Source organism: Fistularia commersonii, chromosome 29 (assembly GCF_037954325.1).
Source record: "Fistularia commersonii isolate RoL2024-O1a breed Wild chromosome 29, RoL_Fcom_v1.0, whole genome shotgun sequence".
NCBI classification, from domain to species: domain Eukaryota; kingdom Metazoa; phylum Chordata; class Actinopteri; order Syngnathiformes; family Fistulariidae; genus Fistularia; species Fistularia commersonii.
In genome coordinates, this window is record NC_141312.1 from 1,313,579 (window position 1) to 1,338,915 (window position 25,337).

At 43.6% G+C, this 25,337-nt stretch overlaps 2 protein-coding genes across 5 annotated transcripts in view; both read left to right on the forward strand.

The window, feature by feature from the left end:
• lrch2 (leucine-rich repeats and calponin homology (CH) domain containing 2) overlaps positions 1-19,457 on the forward strand; it is a 30,878-nt gene extending 11,421 nt beyond the window's left edge. The window contains exons 4-21 of one of the 4 annotated variants that reach the window (XM_086177425.1): positions 39-144; positions 2,168-2,304; positions 2,392-2,522; positions 2,834-2,921; positions 4,475-4,571; positions 4,697-4,794; positions 4,917-4,984; positions 5,495-5,599; positions 5,896-5,964; positions 6,103-6,165; positions 6,414-6,462; positions 6,549-6,689; positions 7,893-7,943; positions 8,032-8,095; positions 9,287-9,399; positions 12,597-12,734; positions 12,867-12,944; positions 19,340-19,457. In XM_086177425.1, coding sequence (XP_086033551.1) covers positions 39-144; positions 2,168-2,304; positions 2,392-2,522; positions 2,834-2,921; positions 4,475-4,571; positions 4,697-4,794; positions 4,917-4,984; positions 5,495-5,599; positions 5,896-5,964; positions 6,103-6,165; positions 6,414-6,462; positions 6,549-6,689; positions 7,893-7,943; positions 8,032-8,095; positions 9,287-9,399; positions 12,597-12,734; positions 12,867-12,944; positions 19,340-19,381 — 1,638 coding nt within the window. In that variant the 3' untranslated portion in view covers positions 19,382-19,457. Of the gene's footprint in view, positions 1-38; positions 145-2,167; positions 2,305-2,391; positions 2,523-2,833; positions 2,922-4,474; positions 4,572-4,696; positions 4,795-4,916; positions 4,985-5,494; positions 5,600-5,895; positions 5,965-6,102; positions 6,166-6,413; positions 6,463-6,548; positions 6,690-7,892; positions 7,944-8,031; positions 8,096-9,286; positions 9,400-12,596; positions 12,735-12,866; positions 12,945-14,308; positions 18,761-19,339 lie in introns of those variants that run through there. The other 3 variants (XM_086177422.1, XM_086177423.1, XM_086177424.1) reach the window with 3 other exon arrangements.
• il13ra2 (interleukin 13 receptor, alpha 2) lies at positions 19,406-24,275 on the forward strand. Its single transcript, XM_086177426.1, has 8 exons — positions 19,406-19,671; positions 19,761-19,912; positions 21,051-21,204; positions 21,276-21,396; positions 21,484-21,668; positions 21,955-22,109; positions 23,417-23,564; positions 23,647-24,275. Exons 1-8 carry the CDS (start codon positions 19,593-19,595, stop codon positions 23,661-23,663), a joined length of 1,011 nt encoding a protein of 336 aa, XP_086033552.1. The 5' UTR covers positions 19,406-19,592; the 3' UTR covers positions 23,664-24,275.
• The last annotated feature ends 1,062 nt before the right edge of the window (positions 24,276-25,337 follow it).

Genomic DNA, 25,337 nt, shown 5'->3' on the forward strand with positions numbered 1-25,337 from the left:
GAGATGTGACTCCTCCTGTGCTTTGCTTCCCTCTGCAGGACGTGAGCTGCAATGAGATCCAGGTGCTGCCGGCTCAGGTGGGGAGGCTTCAGGCTTTGCGAGAGCTCAATATCAGGAAGAACTGTCTTCAAATCCTGCCCGAGGGTCAGTCTGACACTTTTCACTCGCTGTTTTCTCGCGAGGGACGTTTTCGACCGTTTGCTTGTGACGCCCGTCGAACATTTTTTTTGCGATCGTTGCTTTTTCTCCCAAGGGCCATAAATGCAGCGTTAATACCTCCTTCCACAGTTGGATTTAACTGCCTTTATCTTGCAAACGGTGGTCAAGCTTTAATGCTTTGGAAAGATGACACTGCACACCAACGGTCAAATTTCATAGGACTACAGTGGACCCTCACTTTTTGTGAGTTACGCAAAAAGTGAATTTGATGGTAGTTACAGATATAATAACCCTCAACCTCCTGCAAACTGTATCAACCCACCATCCACTGGATTACGCTTTCCACACTCTTATATTTAACAAATGGAGAAGTTTTATCTTTTCAGCAGGAGTTTGCATCTTTGTGCTACGCTTTGGTTCTTATTCTTACTCTTACTGGTCGAAGCTGGGTGTTTAGGAGGCATCGTAGCGTGTTGTTATTCCATACGAGATCTGGCGTTGGTTTGATGGCGGGGTTTTATTTTATGAAATGAACTGCAGTTTAATTTTACTATATTTTTTACAGTTTCTTTCTTCTTAGACTAGAATATGGCTAGTTCATCAGGAAAAACTTCAAACACTGCAAAAGAACGCTAAAGAACGATAAATCGCAATAACTGAATTCACAAAAAAAAAATCCGCGAAGTAACGAGGGTCAACTGTGCACGACAGGGTCCACGATACTCCACGATACTTCATTGTCGTATGCGACTATATCTTTAACTTTCAAGTTGTTGGTCTGCGTATAAACGACTGATTATGCTCTTTACTACAACGGTGGAAGTGTAAGATGTGTAAAGACAAGATTAACAACAACAGAAAGAAAAGGTGTTCTATTTATTATGATTTTTATAATTTACCTAAATAAGTCGGCGCCTGAAAATACAAAAGCAGATTAAATTTTCTGGGGGCTGTAATGAGTAGGATTTGACCTCAGATCATTTTAAAAAAGTCTGTGTCGAAATCATCTGTGATGCTGGCACCTGCTTCCAGCAGAGAAGTTGTACGATACAAATGATTTTAGTGTCATTTTAGGTGAATCTTCTTCTCCTTCAGGGTCACAACCAGTCGCCCGCCTCCATCGAACCCTCTCAACTGCATCCTCTTCTTCCGCGCCTTCTAACTTCCTCCATGCATAAACCTCCTCTCTGGTCTTCCTCTAGCCCAGGGGTCGGCAACCTGATGTGACTTTTGAAAATAATTAACCGGTATTTAATTCAAATGTATAACTGTTTAAAAATGTAATTTTAAATTTCAAGATTCTTGTGATAAAACATGTTAAATATTTTTGTTGCTCTTAATAAGCGACTGAAAGCGGCAGTAAAAGGATGGCATTTTTGCTTTGCTGCTTTGCATTTGTTTTTTTTCAGAGTTTGACATGTTTTGTTGCACGCAGAAAAGTAATTGATTTGAAAAACACATTTTGTTTATACGTACCAAAGAAAAGAGGTTATATGCCGCGCTCACTCATTTTAAATTTCAGACGGGTTGTGTTGCTCCCGGTGTTTTCTTTACTGTCAGGAAAGGCTCTTTGAATGGTGAAGGCTGCCGACCCCTGCTCTAGACCTTCAACCTCAGCATCCTTCCACCCAGATCTTCTCCATCCCTCTTCTTTCCACGTCCAAACCATCTCCGTGTGACTTTATCTCCAGAACATCTACCATGTGCTATCCCTCTGATGGACTCCTTCCAGGGCACTTCTTTGGAAGTGCAGACTCCTTCTGCACTTCCAAAGAAGAAGCTCCACATCTTCATCTCCGCCTCCTGTCTTCTCCTTAGCGTCTTTACACTAGATGATAGATGATATGGCTGCAATTACCTCCATCTTCTATTTACTCCACCTATTCCAACGTGCTGGCACACGTTTCTTCACACAGCTGCACATGAGCAATGTCCATAATTCCGCTGTAGTCAGTACCTTTGCCGCGAGAGGCTATTAATCGCATATCTTTGTTTTGTGTACTTGCAGAGTTGGCCGATCTGCCTCTAATTCGACTTGACTTTTCCTGCAATAAGATCACAGAGATTCCTCCCGCCTACAGGAAACTCCGACAGCTGCAGCACATCATCCTTGACAACAATCCTATGCAGTCTCCACCCGCACAGGTATTACCAGAAACTACAGATTAATCCACAGATTTGGACTCTTAATCCAGGATCCGGCTTAATCGTGTGCACATTTGTACATTGTAGATCTGTCTAAAGGGCAAAGTGCACATATTCAAGTACCTGAATATCCAGGCATGTAGGATGGATAAGAAGCCAGACACGCTGGACCTGCCCTCGCTTGGCAAGCGTTGCCTTCCACAGCCGCTGACAGACAGGTACAGACACATTGACTACATGCTGTTCCATGAAGTCATTTTTTGGGGGGAATTTATGTATTTTACTGAGTAGTGTTTTGTACCTTGTCTGTCTTGCCAACTAATTTATCAATGTAAAACAAGCAAAGCTCTGAGGGATTTTTATTTTCCTTATAATTTGATACAACTGTCCTCTTGGACTCCATGCTGCAGTGATGAGAATGAAATGCTGGGAATTATTATTATTAATTTTTTTTTTGATATGTTTTGGAGAAATGGACACATGGAATATGTTACTTTGTAACCTTTTGCATCCTGTTTTTGTTTTCCAGTATGGAAGATTTTTATCCTAGTAAGAATCACGGTCCTGACTCTGGAATAGGTAGTGACAATGGCGACAAGAGGCTGTCAACAACAGAGGTTAGAGTTCCGACCGCCAGCGTTAAACCGATGTTATCGCATCAGGTGTCGAGAATATCAACGTGCTGTATGCAATTCGAGAAAGCAACCTTTACCCTGAATATTTGGAAAAGCAGTAAAAGAGGAAACATGTTTTTTTAGTCAAAATATTTTCATTTTCCCTCACAACTGCAAACTGCGTTCATTAACTGCAGATGCATGTGAAAGTATGAATTTTTGTTTTCATCATTGTTCTACAAATCTATGTTACAATTATCTTCCACTTGGTTAAATTCCCTTAGCACAAATAGCAAGTCTTCATTGTGAGAAGTAAAAAGAGGTAAAAGGCATGAGGAAATATATCAAATTCAAGATGCAATATTTATAACCAATATCAACAACCAGAAACTTACAAATGCTGTGCCTAAAAAGCAACAAATTTAAAGTACTTACATTAACAAAGTTTTACCGGAGCGTGAAATGGTCTTGAACTTACAATAATAGTTCTTAGACATAAATTAAATTAAAAGAAAGAACTTGTATGACTTTCCTTCTTTTACATTTTAATAACAAGTTGTTGTGCTAGCATGCTAACTCCGACGAAAAGGCTAATGGACGACTCGCGCTAAACATTTCCACATTGAAATCAAACCTATTCTGTCAGAATATCAACAGAGAGTCTTCTTTTTTAGCTTCTGTTCTAAGATTTATGAGATATTTGAATATTTACCGAATATTTTACGGAACTGGCGCCAACAAACGATCCCCCGCGGCTCTGCTGAGCGAGCACCAAACCGGAAGTAGATCTCCTTGCTCGTTCGAGGAAATTAAAGGGCGACGCTCAACAGCGCCATCTAGCGGCCAACCTGTGAATTACACCCGCTTGAATTTGAGATCAATTCTTAGATGGATTTGTGTTTTCTGGCTTCAACTCAACACTGAACCTTTAGGTAAAACCCGATGTGGTGCTTCATCAAATATATGCAAAAAGCTGATACTCCCTCTTCTTTTCTGCACTTTAATTGTAGCACTGCACATGGAAAGAATGTCATTTAAACTGTACTCACAGTTGCACCTGCGCTTTTGCACACCAAGCTGCACTCAATGTTTTAGGTGCACTGCCAACACTGTTCCTATTTATAATAATGTTAACAGTACCTATTTATTGCCAATAAATCTAAATGCACTAAATGCGCTGTGGACAGAGAAGTCAGAATTTCATTGTACAGGGAAACACGCTTCCACACTGCGCATATGACGATAAACACTTTGAGTCTTGAATCTTGAAGAAGCGAAAGCAGATTCTGCAATGATATTGTAGTTTTGGTCGTCGGGGAAAATCCCCATGTGACGATAAAACATCTGTTTCATGAACAAAAGCTGTTGATGGCCACAGCCACGCAACACCAACCCGCGATACTTAATTTGTTTGCGCTCAATTCCAGGTAAAACCCCCAGAATTCATTGCCCCCTAAGCCCCAAAATATCTCATCACTATTAAGTTTAAGAGTGTAAACATCTGTATGTAGTGGTAAAAACAGACTGGCTCACTCTGGGTTCTCCTTCTCCTGCAGCCCTCTGATGATGACACCGTTAGCCTGCACTCTCAGGTCTCAGAGACAGCCCGAGCGGATGCCCTCTCGCTCCTCACCAAAATGGACTCGTGCAAAGGTTATCGAAAATAAGTACCGCATTATCCCTTTGAAAGCAATAACAGAGAGACGGGGGTTGTAGAATGAAGTGCCTAAAATATGACCGTTCATGTGATCAACGCGGATGCTTCCTCCCTCTATCAGATCAGGATCTCTATGACTTTATAGAGCCCAACCCAGATGAAGATCCTGCTCTGTCAGAGTGTGATGGGCAACAAAACAGCCATGTTTCATGTATAAAGGTGCGTCCCGTTGGCGACGTCTCACCCTCCCGCTGTTTATCTGCCAGTGCTCTGCAAAAAAACCCAAAAAAAAACATCTTAATCACTTGACATGATGTTGACTTTGTGCGTTTGTGTTCCAGGAACTGGAAAAAGTTCTTAATATGTCTCACCAAAGCAAAGAAAAAGAGAGCTGGAAGGAGGAGTCCGGGTGCGTTGAACACCACTATTAAACTAATCTCTTGCCTCAGCTTTAGTCACGAGATAAACATGTACCCAGGTTTTTTTTCCCGTCATCTTTTCTTCCTTGTAATATTTACAAAAAGGGCTTTCCCAGTATCTGTCGGTCACAGGCCTGCACTCGTCTCTGCAATGTGAGGGGGGTAACGAAGTGTGCACTTTTCTAGCCGATCACCGCTACCTCCGACTGAATCAAGTGGAACAGCGATTTAAAAACACAACATTCGGAAGATTATAAGTATGAGTAAATTGCGTGGCATGAAAATCGATCGAGATCAATCCGCTGCTATTGGACCGAGGTCGAAAAATCAGTATTGCAATAGTTAGACGCTGTTTTCTGCCCTTTGTTCTCAGTATTCGCGTGATAGTTAATTCAATTAAATGATCCAAAACAAAAATATTAATTCCATTGTTTTTGGATGTAATTTATAAAAGATGTTGTCAAGTGAAGCTCGGTTCTTCCGCCCTGAATGTGTTGCAGTTCCGATAAGGAACAGTTAGTGGAGGAGGAGGATGACGAGCTGAAGGAGGTGCTGGATCTGAGGAAGATTGCCGTCCAGCTTTTGCAACAGGAGCAGCAGAATAGGTATTTACTCCCTCCGCCGTGAGTGCATCATTTCTCGTAACACGGCGAAAACCTCCTCACCCTCGCTGGAACGTCTCGCGCCGATGTTATCTCATTCTTCTTTTGTTTTTCTCCATATGTGGAAAGCGATCAAACAAGATCTTGCAGGGAGTTTTACAATTTCTTGATCTCTGAGTGAGGTCGCTTTCATGCCGGCCTGGTTTCGCTCTTGCAATCGTTTTCCCCATCGAGAAATCGCAAACGCTGACGCCTTTCTCTCTGTTTCCGCCGCCGCCGATGCGATCTGCGGCTTCTAGACGACGGTCCTTAATTTGCAGAGCGGAGAGTCTGATTCACCGGCGGAGGGTCACCGGCCGCGCTCACAGGTACACATTTTCCCTTAGCGACCGCGAAAAGAAAAGAAACCCCTGAACGAAACCCACCGCGAGTGTTTGCGCTGATTCACCGTGGCGAAGGCGTCACGCCCGCCACGCGAATCACCGTGTGTTTGTGTCTGTTACCAGGTTTCTGAGTCACTCCGGGAGCTCCGGCGGCAAACCGAGGCCTCCGCCTCAGGCGGCTCGAAGGTAATTCCGGATGGCGGATTGGGAAAATGAATTTAAACGCGACGTTCACGCAGGTGCACCCGGACTGAAAGTGCATCGAGAAGCTGCAGTAAATAAATGCTAAAGATATCGCATGATAAATAAAAGCGGCGATGGAAAGGTCACGCTGTAATAGTCCGATAGCGGTAAATTTAGCGCTTTTTGCGCCACAGCGGAATATAAAATAATAGCTAACTGCTAACTGATGGCTGTTTTCGTCTTTCCCCAAGTGCGTCTCTGGATGAAGGAAGCAGCGGAGCATCGGTGCTGTCAGAAAAGGTGCGGTCTGTTAATCCGAAACAAACAACACAGATGCCGCTAATTCCTCCAAGGAAAGCTCGCTGATTCACCCCGTGCCTTCGCAGCCCTCGTCCTCCTGCTCCTTCGACGGCAGCCTGAAGACCGATCAGTCCGAGTCCAACTCCAAGTGGCCCGAAATCCCGCCGGTGCTCAACCAGAATGAAGATCGCAAGAGGAACAAGTACCTGAGAAAAGACTATCTGAAGGTACTCCTGTCTGGAGCAGCAGAAGGGGAACGGTTGTCTCGATGGCCCTTGAGGTTGAACTCGAACGCTGTTTTCAGAGGATTAACACCCACCTGTTTCAAGTCCTGAGGCAATATTTAGCTCCTTTTTCAAGGGAGTTTCTTCCGACTTGAGAGATTAGATTAGAAAAAGCGCAAATCCCGTTAATCCACGTTATCTACTAACCGTGACTTCGGGGGCCTCTTTGTCTTCTCGCTGCTTTATTCTGCTTTAAATATACATGAAATGGGAATTCTTCTTGGACTCTGGCATTACAGTAAGACAAACGTTTTCGATATATATATTAATACATATGATAAGGAAAGATCCGTAAGTGGGGAGTGTTCCTTCTTACATGGAAATTCTTCATAAAAACACAAAATATTGAACAATATAGGAAGAAAGAGATAAATTCTTATTTCTTCAAAGAAAGTTCAAGGTTTAAAATCTTTAAAAACACAGGAAATAACAACAATAAGAAGAATGATTGTGCTAATGACTAGTGATGATAATCATAATAGTAATAACAATAATAATATAACTAGTAATGACAATAATAATAACAATAATAATAATGTAATGATGATGATTATAATAACAGTGTTAATGATAATAATAATAATAATAATAATAATAACAGTAATAATAATAATCATAAAAGTAGTAATTATAGTAATAACAATAAGAGTACTACTACTACTAAAAACAACAACGACAACGACAACAACGGCAACGACAACAATAATAATAATAATGATGATAATAATGATAACAACAGTAATAATAATAATGATAATAACAGTAGTACTGATAATAATAACAATAATGATAATAACAGTACTACTACTACTACTAGTACTACTACTAACAACAACAACAACAACGACAACAACAACTACAACAATAATAATAATAATAATAATAATATCTCCATATCATGAGGGTGACAGGGTGAATGCCAAAAAGGATTTCTTCAGTGTTTAGATGTTGGGGAAAAATATCATTTACAATAGATTTATTTCCCTTCTAGTGCTCCAGGCTGGACTGTCTGCGGGAGGTGATTCACTATAACCGATGTTGAATTTTATGCATTTATGTCAAGAATGTCAAAGTAACGTCAGCCCTCCAGCTCTGGTCCCACCGGAGAAAATCCCAATCTGAATTTGCTTTTATTCTCCTCGACAGTACAAGTGTCAGAGCGCACGGAAGAACTCCAGCATGGACGACGACTGCGAGGTGAGTCCCAAACATCAGAAATGTTTTCACGTATCTAAATAACAAATACCCTTTGCTTACACATCCTCGCTCTTCTATCTGTCCGCAGGAGGGTTTGCGCAACTCTGACTTCAGCACGACTCTGACCGTGTTCGGTCTGAAGCCAAGATCAGGTGACATTGACGAACTATTACACTTCACACAAATATAACCGACAATCCTCTCGGCGACGTGCATGTCATCGCCCGCATCCGCGTGATTGACGGGTCCGGTAGGTAAATAGCGCCGCAAGTGATTCTTCAAACAATAATATTTCAGGACGTCACTCAAAATAGCCATAATCACTTTCCTCTTACGCCACGTGCCAAAAATCCAGCAGAATCTTGCAGCTGTGACAGATCCTGCTTTGTGAAGTTCCTTTGGAGAAGAATGGCGAAAAAACAAACCAGGGTGGCTTGTTTCTTCCCCTCCCAAGGCCTCTTTGTCATTGTGGTTGATTCGATTAATTTTGCAATGGTTTGTTTCTTTTGTTGGCCCTGTGCTCTTCTAACAATTTGGCCCTCGACACTCAAGCTGACTCACAATTTAATTGCTTTCTTTATTTTTCTACTGCTGTTAGAGCATGAAACGTTTACACTCCTTTTTGGTCTGAGCCTGTTAAATTGGTGGAAACTGTGAGGTTCTTACAGGACAGGTTTTAACGTATTGCAATATTTGTTGGGGTTGTTTAAAAAAAGATGACCGCATTGAATCGATTATACGATATGAGGGATTGGGATTGGGAGGCGTTTCAACAAACACAGAAATACCAGCGTCATTTTGTTGTTAATTTGGAGACCGGAGAATAATTCCTCATCCCCAATGAGAGGTAAATTAAGAGGCGCGGAGCATAAATGATGATCAATAAACCGTGCATGATGATGATATTAATCAAATCGAATGGATAAAAGGAATCCGTCTCATGCAACATTGTGTGTGTGTGTGTGTGTGTGTGTGAACGAAGAAACGAAGGAAACTTTTGTAAGATGCATCGCTTTTTGGCGTGTTTTGTCTTGCATGAGCCGCTCTATCGTTCACATTTCACCTCCAGCTGCTTCCCCTCCACCAACCATCGCTGCCGACATCTCAGTATAACCCTAAATATAACCCTAAATTCCCAATTCATCTGTTATTTTTCTCTTTTAGATGCGTTTGTGTGTTCGATTCGACGTGATTATTCGAACATGCGATTGCGTTTAATCGAGCTCTCGTTGAACTTTCTTTCAAACCGCATGATATTCTGCAGATACGCTTAAATGGTTGTTTGTCTTCATGGGGTTTGAAACGGTTAAATGTTTTATTTGTTTTTGCTCTTGCGCCTCCAGCCTTCACTCGGGGATCTCGGCAGGAGTTCGGCTCTGCAGACCCCAGCTTCACCATGCGGAGGAAGATGGAACACCTGAGAGAGGAAATGGAGCAGATAGGACTCTTACGGCAGGTCAGGGGGATTTTCTTTCATTTTTTTCCGGCCTTCACCCCAAACCCACATCTCAGGTTTTACTCAGTAATGCAAAAAAAAAAAAAAAACAATTTAATTTCTATGCTCATATCAGTGGGTTAACAATGGGATTTTATCTCTACAACCTATAAAAGCAGACTTCTTTTCACCCGTGCCGTACTTTGGGGCGTATGAGGCACAGTAGAACCTCGGCTGACGAATTTGGATTCGTACTTTGACAACCTTCACAAACCGAATACATTTTTCTAGTTGAAATCAATGATTCGTTCTCCAGCCCCTAAAACATACTTCACTCTTTCGAAACTTTTCTAAGGGTTTATTTGTGGCAAAAATATAGAAGGGAATTAAATATAACCTTTATTTTTACTGTTTTCCTGTTGCTCTTTCTTCTTGCCAGCGGTAGTTTCCTTCTCGCAAATGAGACCCTCGCTAATGCTAACGCTATCTCCAGCAAGCTGTCTTTCATTCATCCAAACTAACAATCACTTTTCTACTTTTTCCAATATTTCATACCTTTGTTTGGTTAACAAAGTTTCCCCTTTAGCGCATCTTTGTCCTTCAGGATCGTGCAGATGGTTGACTTAGCCGTGTTGCAGTGCTGTAGCACCACCACCGCTCTCACGTTTAGCTATCATCTCCTTCTTTGGATCGATCGAAACTTCGTAACTTCTTCCTTGACTTTAATGACATAATGACAGCTAACTTACAAAAAAAAAAAAAAAAAGTGTTATAACACTAGAACGCAACACTGAATGATGTAAACAATGCGGAGTAGCACGCACAACTGCCGCTACGCAACAACGCCACAACGTGGGAAGTCCGTGAGTTTGTTTGTTTATGCATTCGTGCACCGAGGCTTGTTTGCAGCTCCGTTCCAAATGTGATCGAAAGCTCTGTTCGTGAGTCGTCGTGTTGGTGATTCGGGGCGTTCGAAAGCTGAGGATCTGCTGAACATTTAATTACTGAATACAAAGACTTCAGTTGTCCGCCGAAGTTTGCAAAGAGCGAAGCCGACATTATCAAAACAAAAAGAAATCTGCATCAGCAGTTCTGTTAGAAGTGACTCCAATCCCGGAGCTTGTTTTAATTCCCGGAAACTGTGCTGGCGTCACCGGCGGTTTGTGGAAAAGGACCACACTCCAATAGTGCTTCACAGAATCTCCGCAAGAGAACACCCAGTTCCGATTATAAACATTCTCCACCACTTAAGGTGCAGAGGCATTTGCAGATCAAAAGTCCCCCCCGCCCCATCTGGACTCTGCACAACATCATTGGGTTTCTCTCAGGCCTGTCAGCAAAGCCTCCCAGGAATGGCCTGCAGCTTAGCCGACGTATCCTCCCCGACTGCTTTTGTCGACCGATATCCGCAGAGGGGATCCGCAACCGCCGTCGCTGAGGCGACCTGCGATCGCCCAGGGGGTCTTGATTTGTCCCGTCGCTACTTGTATGGATACAAACTCCCCAATACCCCAAACTGTGCCATGTGATGTAAGGTTTGCCTCGGCTCTTACTTCATTTTCCGAATGTCCATGTCCTTCCGATAGGTGGTTCATGACGCACCCAACTCCAATTGGTCTGTCTTATGTTGGAACGACTTTGCACCTTTAGAATTATTGTTATGAAAATAAACCATTCGAACCGTTGGAAGAGTTTCCATCGTACCTGTTTATTGCCATGAGTGCGCCGTCTCTAAGTGACCTGTGCCGGAAGGTCATCAAAGATGACTCTGCGAGACATTTTGGCTGCATTTTCCAGCACAAAATCATCAGTGATACATTTATTTCCACGAAACTACTTAAATGATATTCTGCGGAAAAAGTCGATGACGCACACAAAGTTATATGCTCTGCCTGGGCAGGCTGTTAAAACTTGTTTAAGATATAAACAGACACTTGTGGCAAGCTTGAAAATAAGCACTGTAAATCCCACTGAATGTTTATCCAGCATTGGAAAGCACAGTGCTTTTGTGAACAGCAATATGGCTTCTGGCCTAGAAAGAGTACTACAGATGCAGTATTTGCTTTGAGAGTGCTAATAGGTAAGTACAGAGAAGGCCAGAGGGAACTGCATTGTGTTTTTGTAGACCTAGAAAAAGCAAGAGAGGAGCTCTGGTATTGTATGAGGAAGTCTGGAGTGGCAGAGAAGTATGTTAGACTGGTGCAGGACATGTATGCTCGCTGTGAGACACTGGTACGGTGTGCTGTAGGGGTAACAGAGAAGTTCAAGGTGGAGGTGGGACTCCATCAGGGATCAGCTCTGAGCCCCTTCTTGTTCGCAATGGTGATGGACAGGCTGACAGATGATGTTAGACAGGAATCCCCATGGGCCATGATGTTTGCAGATGACATTGTGATCTGTAGTGAGAGCAGACAACAGGTTGAGGAACATCTAGAGAGGTGGAGGTATGCTCTGGAAAGAAGAGGAATGAAAGTTAGTTGCAGCAAGACAGAATATATGTGTGTGGATGAGAGGAACTCGGGTGGAACGGTGAGGCTACGGGGAGTGGAGATCAAGAAGCTGGAGGATTTCAGGTACTTAGGGTCAACAGTCCAGAGCGTAGGAGAGTGTGGAAAAGAGGTGAAGAGACGGGTCCAAGCAGGTTGGAATGGGTGGAGAAAAGTGTCAGGGGTACGAAGAGATAGAAGACTTTCTGCCGGAATAAAAGGAAAGGTGGACAAGACAGTGGTGAGACCAGCGATGATGTATGGACTAGAAACTGTTACAATGACCGAAAGACAGCAGGCAGAACTAGAGGTTGCAGAGATGAAGATGTTGAGGTTCTCTTTGGGAGTGACCAGGATGGAGAGGATCAGGAATGAGTCTATCAGAGGAACAGCACATGTTAGATGTTTTGGAGAGAAGGTCAGAGAAGCCAGACTGAGATGGTTGGGTCATGGACAGAGGAGGGATAGTGAATATATTGGTAGACGGATGCTGGAATTGGAGCTGCCAGGCAAGAGGTCTGGAGGAAGACCAAAGAGAAGATTTATGGATTTCCGACTTGAAGAAGGTGAAGGGAAATAAAATCTGTTTTCAACAGTCGTCGCCTGATGATGTCAACTTCAATATGTTGGGTTTAAGTATTTTACGATGTTCCGACTTCTTACCGTTCCCAGAAACATTTTTTGCATGAACTGACGCAAAAATGGTCAACGGAGATGCATTTCTTTGTGCAGAACATCGAATCCAGACTGAAGGTGCTGCTCCCGGATGACGTTGGCGCTGCCCTGATGGACGGGGTCGTCCTCTGCCATCTGGCCAATCACATTTGTCCTCGGTCTGTCGCCAGCATCCACGTACCCTCCCCCGCAGTGGTAAGCCTGGAGGATCACAAATAGCATCCCATCGTTCCATAAAAATGCAACCTTTTTTTGGAAAATTAAAAAGAAAAAAAATGTAGCTAACGTGCGGACGTGATGTGTTCTGCTTTTAACATTCGACGCCAGCCGAAGCTCAGCATGGCGAAATGCCGTAGGAATGTGGAGAACTTCTTGGATGCCTGCAAGAAGCTGGGTGTCCCACAGGTAAGGATCGTCACAGAAGTCCACTATTAGCTCCGACCTTCCCCCCGGAGCTAGCATAACGAACACATATTTTGAAATATCCCTACCTCGGGTTCAGATCACGATGACTCAGTTGTTCAGAAGTTACTGGGCCAACATCCACACAGTCTTGTTTGACTTTCTTTAGTGTCTAATGAGCCCAAAAAGAACGGGAATGGAAGAAGCCTGAGGGCCGTGATGAGTCCACCTATCTGAGTTAGCGCTGTTAGCGTGTTCCCGGTACAAGTGGTATTGAAACAATTACTGCGGCTAAATCAGGGCAGATAAGGATGTTCTCTCCAAACACGGGACGTTTGGTCCCAGACTTTGACCGCGGACCCAAACATGTAGCTCCGTAATGGCGTTCCTGACTTCCTGACCGGCGGAAATGATGGAAAGTTGTAAACAAATGCTAAAAAGCAGCAGCGATGCGGTGACGTGTATGTTTACACGACGGTCGTCCACTTAGTGTTTTTCTTTGTTTTTTCTTTATTTTCCACTTGCAGCAGCCATGTTGTGTTTACAAACACACCTCTAGCAGTAGGTAACCGGTTGTGACCGGTCCAGTGAGTAGGAAACCACGATAAACAGGAAGTGGACGGAAAGGTCACACATCCAGGTTATTTAAGAATAAGAATAAGAACAACTTTATTTATCCCGAAGGAAAGTGTTATGCCAGAGTTACAAGAAAAACATAACAATAATAAATAATAGTAGAAAAATGTATAAAAAATTGTATAAATAGTAAAAGAAAAAAAAAAGGGGGAGATATTCTTTTAATATTCTTTTATTTTATTTTTTTTCTCCCGTGACTTTTGAAAGTATTTAATCAAAATTAATTTCGTTATAGTTCGTTCAATTTTTAAAATGTAATGTTAAACGTGAAGATGATGGTGATCTTGTAACATCTAAATAAAACGTGTGAAAATATTTTCATCGCTCTTAATAAGCGACCGCACACGCCAGTAATAGGATGGCATTTTCAGTTTGCTACCAGTGGATAATTATTTTTCGTAAATACAAGAAGGACTCAAATAGATATTGAGTATTTTGCGTCGATCCAAGTTCAAAATGTTTTGTTGCATGCGGAAATGTCATTTCGTTCAATGATTAAAAAAAAAATGCAACACATATTTTGTTTATACAAGGCATAAAGGCAAAAAAAAAAAAAAAAAAGATATTACATGCTTTGTGAATTCATTTTAACTTTCAAAAAGGGGTTGCGTGGCTCCCGGTGTTTTCTTTACATCGGGGAAACGGCTCTTTGAGTGTTAAAGGTCGCCGACCCCTGGTGTAAATCTATGGAAAAGCTTTTAAAAAGGTGTCCGTCTGCCGCCGTGACCCAGGACAAGCTGTGTCTGCCGCATCACATCCTGGAGGAGCGCGGCCTGGTGAAGGTGGGCGTGACCGTGCAGGCGCTGCTGGACCTGCCCGCCATCAAGCCCGCGCAGCTGGCGGACGTTTGACGCCGACGCCGAGCGCGTCCGCCTCCATCCGGCCCGCCTTTCCTCGCCGCACCCGCCCAGTCGTGACGATTCCCCCGGGGACCAGAGAGCCCCCCTGGGGGGGGGGGAGGACCCGGAGCCCCGTGGGGCTTTTAGGAACTGATTCTGCCTGACTGAAGCAGGAGATGACAAGGTGAAACTCCTCCATCTCCGTCTATGATGTCAGCCGTCGCCCTCCTTCTCTCCATCCTTACTGATCCCGGTGACCGGAGTCATCCCGTGTGTGTGTGTGTGAGGGTGTGTGTGTGTTCCCGAGCCGCAAGACGGTGGATCTGGTCGTCCTTCCCACAAAGCTCAGCGATTACTTCGCCTGCAAGTGCCAGTACTGACAACCCTTCCTTGCGAGGAGCAACAGAAGCGCAACTCACTCTTTCACCGGAGGGAAACATCAAACTGAGTTTTTTTAAAATTAGTTTTCTTTTTTGGTGTATCGCAACGATCTCATCAGGTACGCCCCGAAACTCCAAACCTGAAGGACCTGTTAACTTATTCGCCAAGGACCGAACCCGAGCAAACGCAACTGCCATCCATCCGGAGGGGAAATCCAAGCCTGCCTTTGGATAAAAAAAAAAAAAAAAAAAAAAGGAAAAAAAAAAGCATGAATTGTTGATGTTGAAGCCATGCTACAGCGAGCATCGTCTGTTTTTCCTGGTGTCGTTATCATGTCTGTAACGTAGCGTGCAAATCATACACAACGTCACGCCGAAACCGAACCCCTCCCTGGGTGCGAGGCTCTGTGCACGGAGGGAGCGGACGTTTCCACCACTGTGATCCCGCCTTTTCCACTGTGGCCAAAAAAAAAAAAAACAAAAAGCGAATCGTGCAGCTCATCTGCCACAGAACATGCAAGAACTTTTTTTTTTTCTTTGCTAAAAACAAACAAACAAAAAAAAAAAAAAAAAACCCGACTCACTTTTTTTCTACCTTGTTTATACTTTGAAGGGAGTCGGTCGCGACGGCTTGGTTTCACCGCGTTGAGAGTGTATGGTTTTGCATACGCTCGGACAAAAGGACGCGCAGGATGGGGGAGGATGTCCGACCCCTGCAGCAAACCTCAAAAGACACACAGCTGCTTTCTGATGCAAAATGGGAGAAACTCAGTCATCGATTTAAGAGCCCGTCTGTCCCTGTCTTCCACTGAAAGGGAAAAAAAAAACCTCAACGGTATCATTTTGCCCATTTCGAGGTGTCATTTCTGACTTTGCCGGTGTTTTTCATTACCGCAGGCAGAGCCGTGCCGGAGCCCGTCCCAACTGACGCTGGGCCAGACATGCTTATTAAAGGTCGATGACAGAAATCACGCTCTCAGCGCGGCTAAAGCGATAGCTTCCATTCTGCCCTAATGATCTCCGGATTTGAAGAAGCGAAAGCATGTGCGAGGAGAACGTGCGGCGTCCAGAACCCTCAAAGCTGCAGCGACGGCGATCGTCCCACCGCCGGCCGGCCGGCCCTCTGCAGAGAAGCTGAGAGAAAGAAAGGAGGCAGCTGTGATTTTTTTCTTCCCCGTACCAACAGTTGGTTCCCATCGGTTTTATACATTTATTTATGATTATTTCTCCGTGCTGGATGAGTTCCTCTAACCGTCAGAATGATGCAAAAAAAAAGTTCGGAAACAGCTGCTGAAGTGAGGCGAATCTCAAAGCGGTTCAATCCTAAATTTTGTTGCGTCCATTTAACCCGATGTCTGTTTATTTTCCGTTCATTGTCACTTCGGCTCTGCCGGATTAAAATGCCGGACCGCGGCAGAATAAAAACCTTAAAAGGCGATAAGATAAAAACAAAACATTAACAAGCTTCTGAGTCAATGGCAGCGGAGCCTCAAGGCATGTAAGGATGGTGTTTCGCACCCTCTTTCTTTTTAAATTGGCACTGAATTGCTGATGCTAACTCCCTGCCATCTATTTACATTCAAAAACACGCAAGCTTTGCATTTTTTCACTCGTCTAAAAGTACATTGAAGTCTAACTTGCCTGCAATTGTTTTTTTACTTCATCCACATTGAATAGAAAAATATCAAACTAGCTATTCTATACTTACCACAGTTAAAAGGAAAGGAAAAAAAAAGATAGGCTGATTATGAAATACTTTTTCTTCAGAATCACAGCGACCTCATATTGGTGGTATTTTTGGTTCTCTGCCCTGTGATGTATAATTGGACATGCCAAGTGGTTCCAAGTGACATGACATATTCCAAAGAACTGATGCTGGGTAGATAAAAAAAATAGATTCCAGTGTCTCAGGTGTAATTTAAGGAGACGTTATTACCTTAAAATACCTGCAGGCACGCAGGTGGAAAAATAACTGGCAGCGATGAGTCAAAAACGAAGCGTTCCAAACTCGTGAGTCATTAAACTGATTCGCGAGTCGTGATTTCCCGACACTATTAATTTGTTTGCTTACACCTGCGAAACCATCGACTCACTCCGTAGCTCAAACAACGACTCACTCACAGCTGTTTTATCTGTTTTAGCTGTTTTTAAACAAACGACTCACCGAATCACCGGGTAGCTCGCAGTACGCCTCCGCACTGAAAACCAAATGACTCAGTAGCTCGAGGGAGTCCTGACTGATTCGGATGACTCAAAAACACGAGTTAGTCATTTACACATGAGTCGGTAAAAGGAGTCGGTTTTTCCCATCGCTAATGTGCGCGGCACCGATGGAGGGACGCCTACCTCAGGTTTGCTGTGTCCAAAAATTCTAGCTTGGATGCTAATCGGATCCAAATAGACCGATTAGAACAAACACCTGCTTAGGACAATTAGAAACGTGAAGCGTCGCGGGTTGCCGGGTCGGTTAAATCTACCTGAAGGTCGGATGATCCATCACATCCACGCAAGAGGTGACTTATAAGGTGATTCATTGTTACTTGTACTTTTAAGTTTTTGTACTTTTCCTCCAGGCGCACTGTGCATCTGGCTTCTTGCTGAGTCGCCAAGGTGGACATTTGAATCAAAAACGCTTCTGTGGATCATCAACGGTCAATGACAAAAGGCTACATCCGACCATGCTATTCTTAGAAAAAGAATCTGGGTGTTGACAACTGTGTTTGACGACCTGTGCTTCCAGCACCACGCCCGAAAAATGTCCTTGAATAGGTTTTGACATGTGTGTTCTTTCTGTGGAGCTGCTCCGTTGTACGTTCGCTCAGGTCCTGGCATTCCTGACTGTTGAGAGTGTTCTTGCCCATACTAGCTAGAAGCGCTAAGCTTATTTATCATTCCACACTCTGGGCAATAGCTTCTCGGTAACGCTCCAAAGTGCCAACAGGTGTACCGATCGGCGCATCTCCAACCCACGTGCGAAAACATCAGCGCTGTGAAAACACAATTCCTCACCGGGCGTCAAATGTAGCTTTAATTTTTGACAGTGTGCGTGTCATTTAGCATCATCTACGTAGCATTTGCAGCAGCGATGGTACAATGTACGCGATTCGTTCACGGGAATAAATCCTTCTGCGGTCACAAGTTACCCGGCTAGCTACACTAGCGACAAGTCGGGATCTTCTAACCCACGTCATGATGTTTCTCAACCTTAGTGAAGAATTATGTCTCCAGATCTACAGCAACCCTTTATTCACAGTTGTGTTTATTATTGGCAAGTGCTTATTATCCTTAGATAATCCCAAACAGATAAAGTAAGCCAGTGTAATTGGGTTTGGTCATGCTAAAACAGGATGCTAACTTTCAAAATGAGAGCGGGTTCTTTCATGAAACTCAATCATGGTGTTTTATGAAGGCAAAAGTTACAATAATAATATCTATAATAATAATAATTGACAAACGCAGGCCAACGTTAGAGCGTTACACAGAAATGTTATTACGGAGATATTTATTTTGTCTGCGTGTCGACACAAGGACCGTCCAGCAGTTTTAGGAGGGAGCTCATTTGAATGCTAGCGGGAATTAGCGCCTATTAGCTCACGTTAGCGCAAAGAGCACAGCAGGAGAAAAGTCACGTGGCGACGTCTTCCGCGGCTTCCTGCCTCAGATCACTGTCATCTCCGAGCACCGTGGCTAAAATGAAGCACATGTTAAGTTTTGGATCCGCACACAAAATCACACAACAACATCAACACAACCGCCGTCCAAAGAGAGCGGTGAAACAGCGAGTCACGCCTCCACGCCCGACTGCCGAGAAAAACTCCAATCCATGTACAGAAGCCTTTTGTATTCAAAAGAAAAGAAATGAATCATCAGGTGCATGGGACAGTGATGAATGATCCAAGTTCTGTACATACCATCTGTAAAAAGTGACAGGGATTTCTTAATAAAATTCAAAAGTTGAAATGTGGTGAACATTCAAGAATCTGTTTTTTGACGCCGACCGGGGCCGAGCGTGAGAAAGGGAGTCGCCCAAAGTGATTTCTGGCGTGTTTTCTTGGAAATGCCATCAGGTAAATGCACGATTCAATCGACAACCTGTGCTTTATGGGTACTTTCCTCTTTTGCATCATTTCTAGCTCTTTCAAAACTGTGTGAGTTTTTTTTTTTTAGATTAATTCATTGGATAAAAGAACAAAAACATTTCCAAACCAGTTCCCAGTTGATGCAGATTACCTTTCTGGCTCAGACTGTGTATGGAAAAAAAATAATCACTGTTTACGTTTCGAGTCATTAAAGGGTGATAAAGACTTTGTATCTGAATCGGTCCCGACGGAGGCGTTTCTGGTTCCAGAGCGATATTCCCAGCGCGTGTGATCGGTCTGCCCGCCGTGCAAAACACAACGTCCAAAACCTCCTGAACCGAAATATCAAAAAGCACTTTTCCGCACAATTTGCTTTTCCACTTGCCATCTTACACAAAAACGAAAACCCCAGAGGCGCTTGCAACAACGTGTTGCAAAATCAGATGATATCTTCTGCACTACAGAATCGGCGCGGGAGACTCATCCCTCAAACATCCCGTCTTTAAAACGTCTGGGTCTCGCTGCTGCTCCAGCTTCGATGTGAAACGCCTCCTACGTGCACGCCAGGCTCTGACAGCGTCCTGAGAGCCCAGAAGGGGCTGCAGGAAGCCTCTGCAGAGGGGCGGGCGGGGGCCGCTCGCACTCCCCTCTGCTTCTTGTCAACCCACCGGTGATTCATTTATTTCAAGAGCGCTGGCGAGTCAGTCTGTCAGTTGAATGATGGCGGCGCCGGCTGGACGGGCGACGCTGATGCTGCTCCTGCTGGCGTGGTGGATGCGGAGCGGAGCTTTCTCAGGTCAGTTTGCACGGCGAGGAGCTGTTTCGGCTGACATCTCCGGGGAGCTACACCGCGACCTGTTTTTATTTATGTATATTTTTTTTTAGTTGACCCACCATCAAACATCAAAATATCCGATCCTGGACATCTGGGACCTCTGGAGATCTCATGGACGCCCCCGGCCAGCCTGAGGAACAATAAGGACTGCCCCACCTTGTACCAGCTGGACTACTTCAACTACGACCTGAAGGGCTGGAGGGTCAGTACCTGTGTGTGTGTGTGTGTGTGTATGTGTGTGTGTGTGTGGGTTACCATGGCAACCAGCAGTACCTTCTTAAACATGCAAATAAATATATGATGTGTGTGTATCCACATATACATCCCATATTTTTGCATGTATCTGAATATTATCACTACAATAACTTCTATTTTTATCATTACTGTTAGTAATTGTCCTGCTGCTATGTATTATTATTACACTGCTCAAAAAAATAAAGGGAACACTTAAAAAACACATCCTAGATGTAAATGAATGAAATATTCTTATGAAATACTTTGCTCTTTACACAGTTGAATGTGCTGACAACAAAATCACACAAAAATGATCAATGGAAATCAATTGTATCAACCCGTGGAGGTCTGGATTAGGAATCACACTCAAAATTAAAGTGTAAAAACAAACTCCAGGCTGATCCAACTTTGATGTAATGTCCTTAAAACAAGTCAAAATGAATCCGTGTTGCTTCCTGAGTGGACACTATGATTTCACACAAGTGTGATTGACTTGGAGTTACATTGTGTTGTTCAAGTGTTCCCTTTATTTTTTTGAGCAGTATATTATTATTATCATTACTTAACTTACTTATTTATTGATTATATACTTATCATTATGACTTTTACAACTAGTAGTGGTAATAATAGTAGAGGTTGAAGTAGTATTTTTCTTGGATATTTGGTTTAAGAGACAACTGTTTAAAGTTTGATTCACAATTGTGTGATTTAACTTAAAGAAATTAAAAAAAAAGAAAAAAAAAATTCAATGTATGTGTTGAACTTCAACCTGCAACATGTAGCCGGTTGTTTTAACAAGGCTCAAAAACAGTGTTGCCATAGAAACCAAGCGTTACCATCACATGCATCTCCTGCAGAGGAAGAGGCCGGCTCACCTCATTATTTCCTCATTTCCGCGCACTCTTGTTTTTATCTTGAATCCTGTGAATAAAAAGAAAGTTGAGGGCGTCCGGGTGCGGACGTTTGCGGCGCTCGCTATCTCAGGGTCATCTGGAGAAAATGACTAAAGCATGAGTGACTCATCAACGAAACAGACAGAGGTTCTGTTTTGGCCCGTCTGTTGAAAAAAAAGGGAGGCGGAGATGGACGGTCTGATGCGTTCACAGGCCGTCAGGACAAAGAACAGCGCGCACACCGTGCACTTCAACCTGTCCGAGAACGTCTGGGTGAGACTGCGCACCTTGCTGGGCGGGCCGTGCGCCGACGGCGTGCCGGCGGAGAGTCAGAACTACACGGAGCTGGTGCAGGAGCCTCCAACCGGTAACGCCGCGGACGCCGAGGCAAACAGCGTTTCGGTTCAGACTGACGTGGCGTTCGCTGTCCGCTCCCAGGCCTTCCCGGCACGGCCGTGAGGAATTTCACCTGCGTCTTCTACTCCTTGGCGTACGTGAAGTGCACCTGGGAAACGGGTTCGCGGACGCCGGCCAACTCCAAGCGGGGATTGTATTTCTGGTGCGTCCCTCTCCGCTTTTACGGATCCGTATCGACCCCGTGGCGTTTCACGCCGTTGGAATCCGATGAATCCGTGTGCTTTTGCAGGCACGCCGAGCTGTCGGAGGCGGAGGAGTGTCCCGAGTACCTGGCCTCCGGCGAGGATCGGATCGGCTGCGACTTCACGGGGAAACGCCTCCCCGACTTCACCGATGTCAACTTCCTTCTGAACGGCAGCTCCCCCGAGGGCGACCTGCAGCCGGTGTACTTCTCCCTGCAGATCCAGAATTACGGTAAGCGAGCGAGCGCTAAGCGGCGGGCGATCCCACGCCCGCAGGCCGCTTTCTAAATCCCCTCATTAGACGGTAAATCAGATGTTGCCTCTGTTTGTCTGCCTGTTTTATGTGCTGTGACTGGAATGTTACACCTGTTTTCAACAAGTTACCACACACCGAGAAGCTAGAATGAATGAATATCCCATGATGAACTCTTCCTGATGACATCTAGCGTAGCGTTAGTATTTTCCGTCAAACGGCGGCTCAACTGTCGGCCCGTCTCGCCGGCTTTTGGATTTTTCAGTGAAGCCCGCGAAGGCCGACAACCTCCGCCTGGAAAAAGGCTCGGACGAGCGCCTGGAGCTGAGCTGGAGGCAGAACGCCATGAGGGGTCGACTTCACTGCCTGCAGTGGGAGGTGGAACATCTGCAGGACGGACCTGACGGGCAAAAGATACAGGTCACACACAGCAGCTTGGGATTTCACACTGTAATCCACATGCAGCGTTTACACACACTGGATAACATAGGATAACATAGGATAACATAGGATAACATAGGATAACATAGGATAACATAGGATAACGTAGGATGAGATAAGATGAGATGAGATGAGATGAGAAAAGATAAGATGAGGCAAGATGAAACAAGATAAGATATGACAAGATAAGATAAGATAAGATAAGATAAGATAAGATAAGATAAGATAAGATAAGATAAGACAAGGCGGGACAAAACGAGATAAAATATATAAAGACAAGATAAGGGAAGATGACATAAGATAAGACTAAGTGGGATAAAATATGACAAGATAGAAAATAAGATGAGACTAAATGAGATGAGATGAGATAAGATAAGACTTAACAAGATAAAAAACGCCAAGATAAAAGATAAGATGAGACGAGACAAAAGAAGAAAAATACCACAAGACAAGGGAAGATAAGATAAGATAAGATAAGATTAGATATAATTAGATAAGATAAGATGAGATAAGATGAGAAAAGATAAGATAAGATGAGGCGAGATGAAACAAGATAATATATGACAAGGTAAGATGATATAAGATAAGACCAAGCAAGATAAAATAAGACAAGATAAAAAATGAAAAATAAGATGAGATGAAATGAGATGAGATAAGATGAGATAAGACTAAACAAGATAAAAGATAAGATGAGACGAGACAAAACAAAACAAGAATAATACGACAAGATAAGATAAGATAAGATAAGATAAGATAAGATAAGATAAAGCAAGAAAAGACAAGATATGATGAAAAAAAGATTGATAAAAAGAAAAACAAGATCTTATTTTCCTTCCAGCAAATCACTTGTCTCCATGGAACCCTCTCCTCTGCATCCACTTGTGTAACAATAAGACAAGACAAAATAAGACAAGATAAACTAAGATGATAGAAGAATAGAAGTATGATGGAGTAAGATGAGATGAGATAAGATAAAGTGTGATATAGTAAGATAAGATAAGATAAGATAAGATAAGATAAGATAAGATAAGATAAGATAAAGTATGATGAATTAAGACGAGATAAGATGAAGATAAGATGTCCTTCCACCTTCCTATATTTTCCAGAAAAGATCCAGAAAATCTGGGAACTATTTTAACATGACAGATCATCCACTTCTCAAAAGAACCGTCTTCGCCTTTTTGCATTTTCCGAAAAAAAGAGGCGATGACCATAAAAAAGGCGATGAGATGAAAACTCTTTTTTTGTTTTTTTTTGTTTGTTTTTTTTTTTTGCTTAAAATCCAGGTGATTTCAAGCGATCACAACACCAAGCTGAGCGTGACCCCAGAGCAGGGTCACACCGGCCACTGCTTCAGGGTTCGCTCCAGGATGACCAAGTTCTGCACCAGCAGTGGCTTCTGGAGCGAGTGGAGTCGTCGGGTTTGTCACCCAGGTGGGTTCAGACTGCGCTTCGCTTCCCCGCCGGCGTGGGTTTTGGTTGAATCTCACTGGGATGTCGTCTCCCGTGGTTACAGAGCAGCAGAGCAGGTGAAGGCGAAGAAGGTCGCGGCGTCCCTTTCGGCGTTTTCCCCCCGAAGAGGGCGTGAAGACCGGAGCGAACCTTTGCCGTTCGGGGGAATCTTGTGTTCCAGCCTTTGTTTTAATCCCCTTTTCATAGGGATCTGAAGGCTGACACACACACACACACACACACACACACACATGCAAAATGAATCCAACCCCCCCAGATCCTTGAATTTTCACCTGAAAATGAAATTTTTATGAGAAAGAAGTCCACCCTTCTGCTTCCTCCCATCCCCGCAGGCAAGAGGCTCCAGGAGATATAAGACAATGCAAATATGAATATATTCAACATCAATTCTACATGACAAACTCTATATTTTGCAACGTGGCGTCATATAATCATCCAGAAATGCAGACGACTGCGAAACCTCCCTTGCCATTTGCGATCTTTCCTCCACGTCCATAAACCCTCCTGTGTATCTGAACCCTGATTACGGTGTTTTGTTGTGGATGCCGTCAATCAGCTGCTCGGATTTAAAACATCGGTTCTTAACCTTGTTGTTGTTGTACTGAACCCCGCCGCTTTCATACGTGCATTCCCTTCTTTATTGGAAAAATAAAAATCTTTTTTCAAATTCAAGAGATAAGTAGATGTTTTTACTGGTGCATAAAATGAACCGTGCATCAACATCACTGTGTTGAAAGAACAACCGGCGAAACACAAAAACATAATGATGAATATTTTCTGCAAATCCGTGTGACTTCTGCCGCAGAAACGCACGGCTTCACCTCGTTTTTGCAACAAAATCAGCTCCTTTTCCTCTTTTTTATGAGCATTTCACCAACGGCGTGCGGTTTCAGGCTTTCGATCGGTTTGTTGACGATACAAAGCCGAGAACTTGCAGGGTCGAATTTCCATGAAATCTTGCTCTCTTCACCTTGAATTGAGCGTGAAGACGTGAATAAACGTGAATCCATATCGTAGGTATTCATCCGACCACTTTCTTTTACTGGCTCGACGTAATTAGTACCAAGGGATACGAATATTAAGAAAGAAATCACGCCACGTAGCATCACGACCAAAATCCCTGCGGCTCAGATTGTCCACCTGCGGCCGGTGGCGGAGAAGCGCGGAGTGTCGTCACCAATTCTATGAGTCGGGTTTGTGTTTTAAAACCTGGTGTTCGATCTAAACTCAGATTAAGAACCACTGATTTAAAACATGATTTTAACTCATTTGTTTCGCTTTGTGCAAGTTTACCGGTCCTTTGCTGCCCTCTAGTGTCCACAACGGGTATGACAGCCATGAGATGGAACTAATAGGTTTTACATTTCACAAGGTGTGTTGCAAGTTGAATTTCAACCCTTTTTTTTTCTAAATGTGTGTATTCAAGGCCGTTTTAATAAAGGATGATTTAACATCATTGGGGTATTTCTTTCATTTCACGTGCCGTGGAAGATGAAGCGCTGCTCCGTGAGGAAACTACGGACTAATTAGAAGCGTTTACTTTTAAACGTGTTCCAACTAAGGGATTCATCTTGGGAAAGGAACCATCTGGGGAACGTTACCATCAAAGCAGGACATTTTTTTTTTTTTTCAAGTGTTGATCCAACATGCATTTCATCACAAGGTCGTCCGGCCAGCTGACCGTTTCCCAGCGGTTCCAGCGTCCACGTGTTTTTTTTTTTTTTTCGTTCTTTC